Source organism: Malaclemys terrapin, chromosome 21, assembly GCF_027887155.1.
Source record: "Malaclemys terrapin pileata isolate rMalTer1 chromosome 21, rMalTer1.hap1, whole genome shotgun sequence".
NCBI classification, from domain to species: domain Eukaryota; kingdom Metazoa; phylum Chordata; order Testudines; family Emydidae; genus Malaclemys; species Malaclemys terrapin.
The window spans coordinates 21,311,293-21,321,195 of record NC_071525.1 but is presented as its reverse complement, the minus strand read 5'-3'; the positions used below and the strand labels follow the sequence as shown (position 1 = coordinate 21,321,195).

Genomic DNA, 9,903 nt, shown 5'->3' with positions numbered 1-9,903 from the left:
CAGGGGCAGGTCTGAGTCACCCGGGGTGAATCCAGAGTCACTGTGAACCCCCAGGGAGCTGTGGGTGGATGCGTCTCAGTCTGCCCGCCCCACCTTCCTCCCCACTTCTCCTTCCACCCCTCCCCCTGTCTGTCCATCCCTCCCCATCTCCGCTCAACCTCATCCAGCTCCCCCCACGCCCCCATCCCTCCCCCCACCCCTCTGTCCATCCCTCCCCATGTCCACTCAACCTCATCCAGCTCCCCCCACGCCCCCATCCCTCCCCCCACCCCTCTGTCTGTCCACCCCTCCCACATCTCCACTCAACCCCCTCCAGCTCCCCCCATCTCTTCCTCATTCACCCTCCCTCCCCCACATCTTCCAGCCCCCTCTATGTATCCATCCATCCCTCCCTCCCTCCCCCCCCCCCCCCCAGCACCTGAGAAATGCCCAGGGTGTGAGGGACTGTGTCCTGGGCCCAGACAGACCGCCAACCCCTGGCTCAGGGCTGTGACCCCAAATACAGCTGGGGAAACCGAGGGTGACTCAGCTACAACTCACAGCGAGTCACCAGCACAGCTGAGAATGGAACCCAGGAGTCCTGGCTCCCACCCCTCCCCCAAGGACTCTGTCACATCCGTGTTGCTCCTGCCCAGGTGGCAGGGATGGGTCCCGAGCCCACTGCAAAGGGCTGAGTCACTGAGGCCAGGGGGAGGGGGGAGAACAGAGACATGGGGACCCCACGGCTGGAGGGATGCGGGAGCAGGGGTTCTAGGAGCAGTGGTTGGGTACACAGAGTGGGGTGGGGGCATGGAAGACTTTGCCCTGTTGATCCAGTAGGGAATTTCCTGGGGCAGATAATTTACCTGCCTCCCCGGCTCCACCACTCCCCCCTGCAGTGACCTCTCCCTGCAGTGACCCCCTACACTGCATTTCCACTGCTCCCCAGTGCAGTGACCCTGCCCCACCCACATTGCTACCCCTGCAGTGACCTTGCCCCACCCCACTGCTCCCCCTGCAGTGACCCCTGCCCCCACTCCCATGGCACCCCTGCAGTGACCCCTCCCTGCATCCTCCCTGCACCCCTGCAGTGACCTCTGCCCCCACTCCCACTGCTCCCCACTGGAGTGACCCCTCCCTGCATCCCCACTGCACCCCTGCAGTGACCCCTGCCCCCACTCCCACTGCTCCCCACTGCAGTGACCCCTCCCTGCATCCCCACTGCACCCCTGCAGTGACATTGCCCCACCCCACTGCTCCCCCTGCAGTGACCCCTGCCTCCACTCCCATGGCACCCCTGCAGTGACAGCTGCCCTGCATCTCCACTGCTCCCCCTGCGGTAATCACTGCACCCACTCCCCCACTGCACCCCTGCAGTGACCTCTCCCTGCATCCCCAGTGCAGTGACCCCTCCCTGCATCCCCACTGCTCCCCCTGCAGTGACCCTTGCCCCCACTCCCACTGCACCCCTGCAGTGACACTGTTGTCCCCCCCAGCCAGGTCTCTGTCCCACGGGTGCATGGGAGTGAGAAGTGCCAGGCTGTGGGGGTGCAGAACACACAAGGCCCTGCAATCAGAGAGAACAGCCGGCTGTCCCTGGCCCAGCACCGAGGCACAGGGCCCAACCACCAATCTCTCAGCTCTCTGTGCACCTCTGCCCTGCTTCCCCCTGACCATGCACCCCCCACAACTCCTTCAAACTGCCCCCCCTTCTCCCCGGCTCCGCCCCTGGAAGCAGGATCCGATTTACCAGAAGCGATGGGTTTGGAAAGTCCCTGCTTGCATCCTGCATCCCCCACTGGGTGGGGGGGGGGGAAGGAGCTGGGAGGGGGGGCAGGTTGGGCCAGCAGTGACCCCTCATCCCCTGGGAGGCTGTGTTCTGCAGGGGAGCACAAGGATAAGGATGAGTGTGTGAGCAACCAGTGTGAAAGGGGGGTGACAGCGCACACAGCTGTGCAGTGAGTGCACCACTGTGGGTACGTGTGCAAGAAGTGGGTAGTGGATGTGTCAGGATATGTAAGAGTGCAAGAAGGGTCAGAGAGTGCATCCTTGCATGAGTGTGCAAAGATCAGTGGTGAGGGTACAAGGGTGTGTGTGTGTGTGCAAGGACAGACAGCTGACAGAAATTGGTGGTGAGTGCTGGCGGGTGAGCGTGATCACGGGAGAATGGCGGTGAGTGTGCAAAGACCTGTTGGGTGAGAATGCAAAAAGGCAGCTGGGAGTGTCCTGATTCCCAGTCCCCCCCCCCCCCCGAATCTCTAACCCCCCACTCCCCTCCTAGAGCCAGGGAGAGAACCCAGGAGTTCTGGCTCCCAGCCCCCTGCTCTAACCCACCAGCCCCCACTCCCCTCCCAGGGCCAGGCAGAGAACCCAGGAGTCCTGGCTCCCAGCTCCCCCCTGCTCTAACCCACCAGCCCCCACTTCCCTCCCAGAGCCAGGGAGAGAACCCAGGAGTCCTGACTGCTTGGGCCTTCATGCCCCCTCTTCTCCGGCCGCCCCCCCCCCCCCCTCGAGGGATGCAGACGAGCATGGGGGGGGGGGGGGAATTCCTCCATGGACCCCTGAGGACCCCTAGTGGTGAAATGCGGAAATGCGCCTTTGTCCGGGTCTGTGGAGGGCCCGAGTGGGAGCGGGCGGGGGACTGGTTGGATGGAGGCGGGACAAGACGCAGACTGACACCCCCCCCCCACTGCAGGGAGGGGGGTGCCCACGGGGGGGGCTCCTGTCAGTCTCTCCGGGGGAGCCAGGCTGCAGCAGTGTCTCCGGGGGGGTGCTCAGGAGAGGGGGGCAGGGAGCAGGGCAAAGGGGTCTCGGCGGGCGCTTCTGTGCCGCTGGGAGCGGGTCTAGGGCGGGGGGGGGGGGGCTGCGCTGTGGAGGCTCAGCAGGGGGCGCTGTGCTGTGGCGTGGGGGGCTCCGCAGGCGGCGGAGGGCTCTGTGGGGAGGGGGTTGGGAGCTCGGTAGGGGGCGCTGTGGGGAAGGGATTGGAGGCTTGGCGGGGGGCGCTGTGCTATGGGGAGGGGGCTCAGCAGGGCGCTGCGGGGAGCGGGTGGGGGTGGGTAGGGGGCGCTGCGGGCAGGGGGTGGGGGGCTCGGCGAGGGGCTCTGTGGGGACGGGGTTGGGGGCTCGGTAGGGGGCGCTGTGGGGAGGGGGATGGGGGCTCGGTAGGGGGCGCTGTGCTATGGGGAGGGGGTGCTGCGGGGAGGGGGTTGGGGGCTCGGTAGGGGGCGCTGTGGGGAGGGGGTTGTGGGCTCGGTAGAGGGCGCTGTGCTCTGGGGAGGGGGCGCTGTGGGGAGGGGGTTGGGGGCTCGGTAGGGGGCGCTGTGCTATGGGGAGGGGGTGCTGCGGGGAGGGGGTTGGGGGCTCGGTAGGGGGCGCTGTGGGGAGGGGGTTGGGGGCTCGGTAGGGGGCGCTGTGCTATGGGGAGGGGGCGCTGTGGGGAGGGGGTTGGGGGCTCGGTAGGGGGCGCTGTAGGGAGGGTGTTGGGGGCTCGGTAGGGGGCGCTGCGGGCAGGGGGTGGGGGGCTCAGCAGGGGGCGCTGTGGGGAAGAGGGGGGCCAAGGGGTGGGGGGCTCGGCGAGGGGCGCTGTGCTATGGGGAGGGGGCGTTATGGGGAGGGGGTTGGGGGCTCAGCAGGGGGCGCTGCGGGCAGGGGGTGGGGGCTCGTCGAGGGGCTCTGTGGGGACGGGGTTGGGGACTCGGTAGGGGGCGCTGTGCTATGGGGAGGGGGCGCTGTGGGGAAGGGGTTGGGGGCTCAGCAGGGGGCGCTATGGGGAGGGTGTTGGGGGCTCGGTAGGGGGCGCTGTGCCATGGGGTGGGGGGCTCAGCAGGGGGCGCTGTGGGGAAGAGGGGGGAAGGGGGTGGGGGCTCAGCAGCGGGCGCTATGGGGAAGAGGGGGGGCAGGGGGTGGGGGCTCAGCAGGGGGCGCTATGGGGAAGAGGGGGGCAGGGGGTGGGGGACTCGGCGAAGGGCGCTGTGCTGTGGGGAGGGGCTTGACCCAGTAGGATGGAGTGGGGGCAGGGGAGGGCCCCCCAGTTTCCCATGTGTCCGGAGGGGCCAGGATTCCCCAGCGGGGTTGGGGGTGGGGCCCCGAGGTGTGACTGGAACCCGCCCCCCACCCCAAGATCTCCGCTCCCTGCTCCCCAGTGAACCGCCATAGACTGAACCCAGCGGGGGGGAGGGGGGTTGGACCGGACGCTGGGGGCGGGGCGGTGTCCGTGTTATGCGGGCGGGGGGCTGTGTGTCTGACAGCACCGACCCCCCCCCCAGCAGCGCAGAGCCACCGCGAACAGGCGACGGGTGCAGGTCCCGCCCCGGCCCCGCGGGGGAGGGAGTCGGAGACGGACAGACCGACCGACAGACCGCCAGCCCCACCGGCCTCCCGAGGGGGCGGGCTCAGCACTTGGTAAGACACAGACACCTACAGCTGGGGGCCAGGACTCCTGGGTTCCGTCCCCGGCTCTGGGAAAGGAAGAGGGTCTGGTGGTGGGGGCTGGGGGCCAGGACTCCTGGGTTCTCTCTCAGCTCTGGGAGGGGAGTGGGGTCTAGTGGTTAGAGTGGGGGGGGGGGGCTGGGAGTCAGGACTCCTGGGTTCTCTCCCCTTATTTTTGATGTGCAGGGCACCCCCCCCCCCCATCTGTTTCCCGGGCACCCGCCTCTCCAGCCCACGTTCCAGGCGCTGGGTGACTCAGGCCCAGACGGGTTGAGCAGCTCTTGAGAGCTGCCGCCGCCGCCCCTGCAGCCCTGCGCCCCGGTGGGAGGTCAGCGGAGATCCCGCCTCCAAAGCCCATCGGATGAGCTGAGCCTGGGACCTTTGGCAAAGGCACTTCAGCAAAGGGACCCAGGCATCCGACTGGGATCCTCTCTCAGGTGTCTTCTCCTCTCTCCACAGACTGTGACCCTCCCCTCTGCTCCTGCCTCCGGGGAGGATGGAAGGGCCTCGTTTCTGGGACACCCCATATAAGGGGGTTCTGCTTGCAGGTGAGACAGAGCAGTGTGTTGGGGGAGCCCTGGGCTGGGCTAGGAGGGGCACCGGCAGAGCTGTGGAGGGAGGAGCCCAGGGCTGGGCTGGCAGGGTCTGCGGGTTGGGAGTGAGGGGCACCAGCAGAACTGTGGGGGGAGCTCAGGGCTGGGCTAGCAGGGGACTATGGGTAGGAATTGGGAGGCACCGGCAGAGCTGTGGAGGGAGCTCAGGGCTGGGCTAGCAGGGGCTGCGGGTCAGGAGTGAGGGGCACCGGCAGAGCTGTGGGGGGAGCCCAGGGCTGGGCTAGCAGGGGTCTGCGGTTCAGGAGTGAGGGGCACCGGCAGAGCTGTGGAGGGAGCTCAGGGCTGGGCTAGCAGGGGCTGCGGGTCAGGAGTGAGGGGCACCGGCAGAGCTGTGGAGGGAGCTCAGGGCTGGGCTAGCAGGGTCTGCGGTTCAGGAGTGAGGGGCACCAGCAGAGCTGTGGAGGGAGGAGCTCAGGGCTGGGATAGCAGGGGTCTGCGGTTCGGGAGTGAGGGGCACCGGCAGAGCTGTGGAGGGAGGAGCCCAGGGCTGGGCTGGCAGGGTCTGCGGTTCGGGAGTGAGGGGCACTTTCACCATCTCTCTTCCTCTCCCCTGTCCCGCCAGGCTGTCTCCTGTTGTGCTGGGGTCCCCGCGCTGTGGTTTGTACTGTTGTGGTGCACGTGATCCCGGAGGCTCCGTCCGTGGGGCAGAACATCACTCTGTCCGTGGAAGTCGGCCTGGAGCTCCTGCGTCACTTCGACTGGTACCGTGGGCGGCTGACTGATGGCAGCACCCGCATCTTCAGCTACTTCCCGGGGCAGGACCGCCCCCAGCGCAACGGGGTGCAGTTCACGGGCCGCGAGGTTGGCTTTCCCAACGGGTCTCTGCTCCTCCGGGGTGCCCAGGCCAATGACAGCGGCATCTACCAGGTCGCCCTGCAGCTGGTGCCGCAGGGCAGCGAGAAGGGCACCGTGGAGCTGCGGGTGAGCGGTGAGTGGCCCCCCAGGGCCTGCCCCTTCCCCCAGACACCCCCAATCTCCCACGGCCCCCCTGACATGTCCACCCCGCCCAGGGTGTGAGAGGAATAGCGTGGGGCTGCAGGTGGGTGGTAAATCACATCCCAGAGACACCCCACCCTCTGGGACCCTCCGCAGGGATCCACCCGTCCCCCAGGGATCCCAGCACCATGGCCCCTCCACCACCCTGTGGGCAGGCGAGGTTGTAAAACTCAATTGGGCTAAAGAATGAGCCGGTTACCTCAGCTAGTTTTCCTGCTGGTCTTTGGCTCTGTGTCCTTCGGCCAGAAAATTATTAGAATCGGACGAGTTTAGTAGCAAAATAACATTGAAAGCAAATGAGAGCTGACAGCAAGCGTTCCGGACGGGCTGTATCGGGCCCCAGCAGAGGTGTTACAATGATCAAGGGACAATCAGTCCCAGCTGCTCTCCCACTACACGGGTCTGGGCTGGCGACCTAGTCCCTGAGCTAAAGCAGCTTGTGTGCCGGGGGCTCATGGGGCTGCTTGTGGCAAGTCAACCAGCCAGTGCTCCGGTGGGGTTTGGAAATGGAGCCACGTCACTGCATGGCCTTGTCGGCTGTTGCCAGAGCCAGGGGGCCGGTTGTGTACGTGCAGGGCTATTGCGCACGAAACAGGCAGGGAGGGAGGCCGCAGGCCCCCAGGCCTGGTGCACTTGGTGGTGCAACCCGCAGCTCACAAACCGATTTGGACCCTTTTCGTCTGGAGCCGCAGGGTCTGTGTGCGTGTGGCAGGCTCAGTTCTGTTAAACGCTGGGGTTCTTGCAGCGGCTTTCCCTGTCGGACTCAGCACTCTCGGGTACTTACTGACGCAGAATCGCGTCTACACCACTACGACCAAACTCGCTGACGCGATGCCAACAGGCCGCGCGGACCTCAGTCCCCTCAGGCGGGCCCGGCTGGAGACGTGAAACCCAGGCAGCCCTCGCGGGAGATAGTACCAGAGTAAACGTTGCACGATCACTGGGAGCGGGGACACGGTCCAGATCGGAGCCTGTGCTGCGGATCAGCTGGAGCTGGCATGGGTGGGTTCTGCCCTCGCTCCTGCAATGACCGGAGAGAGCCGGGCGTTCACTAGGTGACTCGCGCAGGGCACTGAGTATAGAGCAGCTGGAGCCTTTCTAGTCTCTGGATTTCGCTGCTGTCTCTCCCCAGGGCCCTGCCCAGCGGAGCGAACCGGTGCTGTCAGTGAGGAGGCGCTAGCTGTGACCCCGTGGGGGGTGTTCTCATGGGCCAGAGATGCTTTGTCGCGGGGGAGTGAGGCACAGGGTGTTTGATACGATCGAGCGCTGCTCGGCACGGCAGCCTGGCCTGCTCCCTGCCCAGCACAGTGGCTGTGGCCAGCTGGAAAGCCAGGTTGGAAGCGTCCAGCCAGGATGTGAGCTGTGCCTTCTCCTCAGCCAGACAGGAAACAAGTTGTCTCCTCTGCGGCATCTTGCAATAGTGGGAAACTCCAGAGTTTCGGTGCAAAACCTCCTGGCTGGGGTGAACCACAATGAGCCACCGCGTTTTGTGTGGGGCATGAGGGACAAGGCACCACTGGCTCTGTTCCAGGCTGCAGCCAGTTGGGGCAGTGACTTCCCATGGCCCAGTTGGGGCAGTGACTTCCTCTCTGCCCAGTCTGTGCTTGCCCCACCAGCAGGCCGTGCTCTCTGCAGAGTGTCTCCAGTACGTCCCTTCCCCTCGCGCAGGGCTCCGGCCTCGGTTAGTGGCTCGTCGCACTGCCGTGATATAAACCTGTTCGACTCGCTCGCTTGGTCTGTCGCCAGCCCGAGACAGCGACGAAGGAACTCAGCGGCCCGTGGCTCCGTCCCCAGGCTGGGTTATCCCCACAGCGCTGCGAGACGTCCCGTAGGAACTTCGTACGTGAGGGTCTCCGTGTGCTGCTGCCACTCGTGCCGCACGGCTGGGTCTCCAAGCACCAGTAGCTATCTCAGTGCGCCTGTCCCAGGAGTGGGGTTGGCTTAATTCTGGGGTGTGACTTCGTCGGGCTCCGGACCAGCCCGCCGGGTCGCCCTGGGGGTGACGTGCACAGCAGAGCTACTCATCCCGATGGCTTCGTAAGGCACCACTGAACGTGTCGGCTCCTGTGGCCCCGAACGCGCTGGTCGTACGCAGCCTTCGTTAAGAGCCCGTTCCCCAGCTCGTTGGGCATTGTCCGGGTGGGACGTGTAACTGTTTATCTGGGATGTTTCCGTGGCTGGCAGCATAAAGCTGAGAAAAGCGCAGCGTGCGGGTGGTCTGCGCATACGGGTCACACCAGGATCGGGTGAGCCTTGAACACTGGTTCCTTGGCAGGTCTGTGCCCCAGCTCGCGGCTAGGCCCTGCAGTGTGTAGCAGAGACACTCCTGTCAGCCTGGTCCGTCCAGCCCCCGGAGCGGCAGCCGTGAAGTCGAGGGAAGAATTCTTCCATGGCCTTAGCCGCATTCACACCGGGGCCCCTTGTCCTGGCTCGGGGTGTGAAATTCACGGAGCTGGGGCGGGCTGGTTTGTAGGTGTAGACCAGGCGTCGGACTCTCCGAGATCCTCACAGGAGCGAGTCCCTGTCTAGAGAACCCCCGGCCAGCCGAGAGCCCCGGGGGCCCCGCGCAGATCACACTGCGGCTGCAGGCAGGCGGCGCGCTCGGAGCTGTCCACAGGCCCTTACGGGCAGGCACCCCGGGCAGCGACAGAGCCTCAAGCCGAGGGGGCTGTTGGCAAAGGCTGGGAACAGGTCCCGGTTCCGGATCCTGCACCGGCTCGGTCGCCGTTACCCGGTGGCAGCACCGGAGCATGGGGGCAGCGTCAGCCACTGGGTCTGCTTCGCATCCAGGCCCAAAGCACAGACACCGAAGGGGAAGGGACTCGGGTGTCGGGCTGGCACTGGCAGTGGGGCCTGGGCCGGCCACTGGTCATTCCCCAGCATCGTGCTCCGGAGAGCAGCCGAGAGGCCTGGCCCATGGGGGATGTTGACTGCAGGCTGGTTAGAGACCCCCCCCCCCCAGGGACTCCTCAGAGCCCCCCCATCGCCCCCATCCCCCTCTCCATACCCCCCATGGCTTCCATCCCTCCAGGGATTCCCCATAGACTCCCCCACCTCCCAGGGACTGCCTCAGAGCCCCCCCCCCATCCCCCCATGGCCTCTATCCCTCCAGGGACTCCCCCACCTCCCAGGGACAGTCTTGGAGAACCCCCATCCCCCCATGGACTGCCCCGGGGACCCCCAACCCGTCAGCCCCCAGGGGGAGCCAGAGGGTGATCCCTCCCCAAACCCCATTAGCCTCCCTCATTTCCCCAGCCCAGGACTCTGCTCTGTCCACAGGGGCCTCCTGGGGTCCCCCCAAGCCCCAGCTCCCCCCAACACTAACCTCTCCTCAACTCTCTTCCTTGCAGCCCCGGCGACCACCCTGGGCCCAAGGACGCTGCCCCCCCCGGGCTCAGGCACAGGGCCTCCCCCGGCCACAGCGGCCCCCAGCACCCCACAGGTCCTGGGCTGGGTGGTGGCGGGAGTCGTGGTTGGGATTTTGCTGACCGGAGCTCTGGGAGCCGTGGTCATCTACCACCTCGTCCTGCGCAGGTCGGACCTGACCGGAGGGTAAGCGGGGGGGGTAGGATGCTTGGGTTCTCTTTGGCTCTGGAAGGGGAGTGGGGTCTAGTGGTTAGAGTTGTGGGGGGTGAGGCGGGGCTGGGAACCAGGATGCCTGGGTTCTCTCCCTGGCTCTGGGAGGGGAGTGGGGTGTAGTGGGTTAGAGCGGGAGGGAGGAGGGGGCTGAGAGCCAGGACACCTGGGTTCTTTTCTCCTGGTGAGGTGGGGTGGGGATTCCCTTGGGATTATCATGTCAGCTTCCGGCTCTGTTTAGCTCCACAGGAAAACTGGATCCCAAAGGGAAGAAACCACCAAGATCTGCCAGGGGTGAGTCACAGTCCTG

General features: G+C 66.2%; 1 protein-coding gene across 1 annotated transcript in view; it reads left to right on the top strand.

Moving 5' to 3' along the window:
• Nucleotides 1–4,229: 4,229 nt before the first annotated feature.
• The window catches only part of LOC128826875 (carcinoembryonic antigen-related cell adhesion molecule 5-like), a 113,073-nt gene continuing 107,399 nt past the window's right edge, over nt 4,230–9,903 (top strand). The window contains exons 1-5 of the mRNA XM_054010394.1: nt 4,230–4,380; nt 4,867–4,955; nt 5,584–5,949; nt 9,368–9,569; nt 9,835–9,887. Of these exons, the coding sequence (XP_053866369.1) occupies nt 4,904–4,955; nt 5,584–5,949; nt 9,368–9,569; nt 9,835–9,887 (673 nt within the window). The 5' untranslated portion in view covers nt 4,230–4,380; nt 4,867–4,903. The remainder of the gene's footprint in view (nt 4,381–4,866; nt 4,956–5,583; nt 5,950–9,367; nt 9,570–9,834; nt 9,888–9,903) is intronic.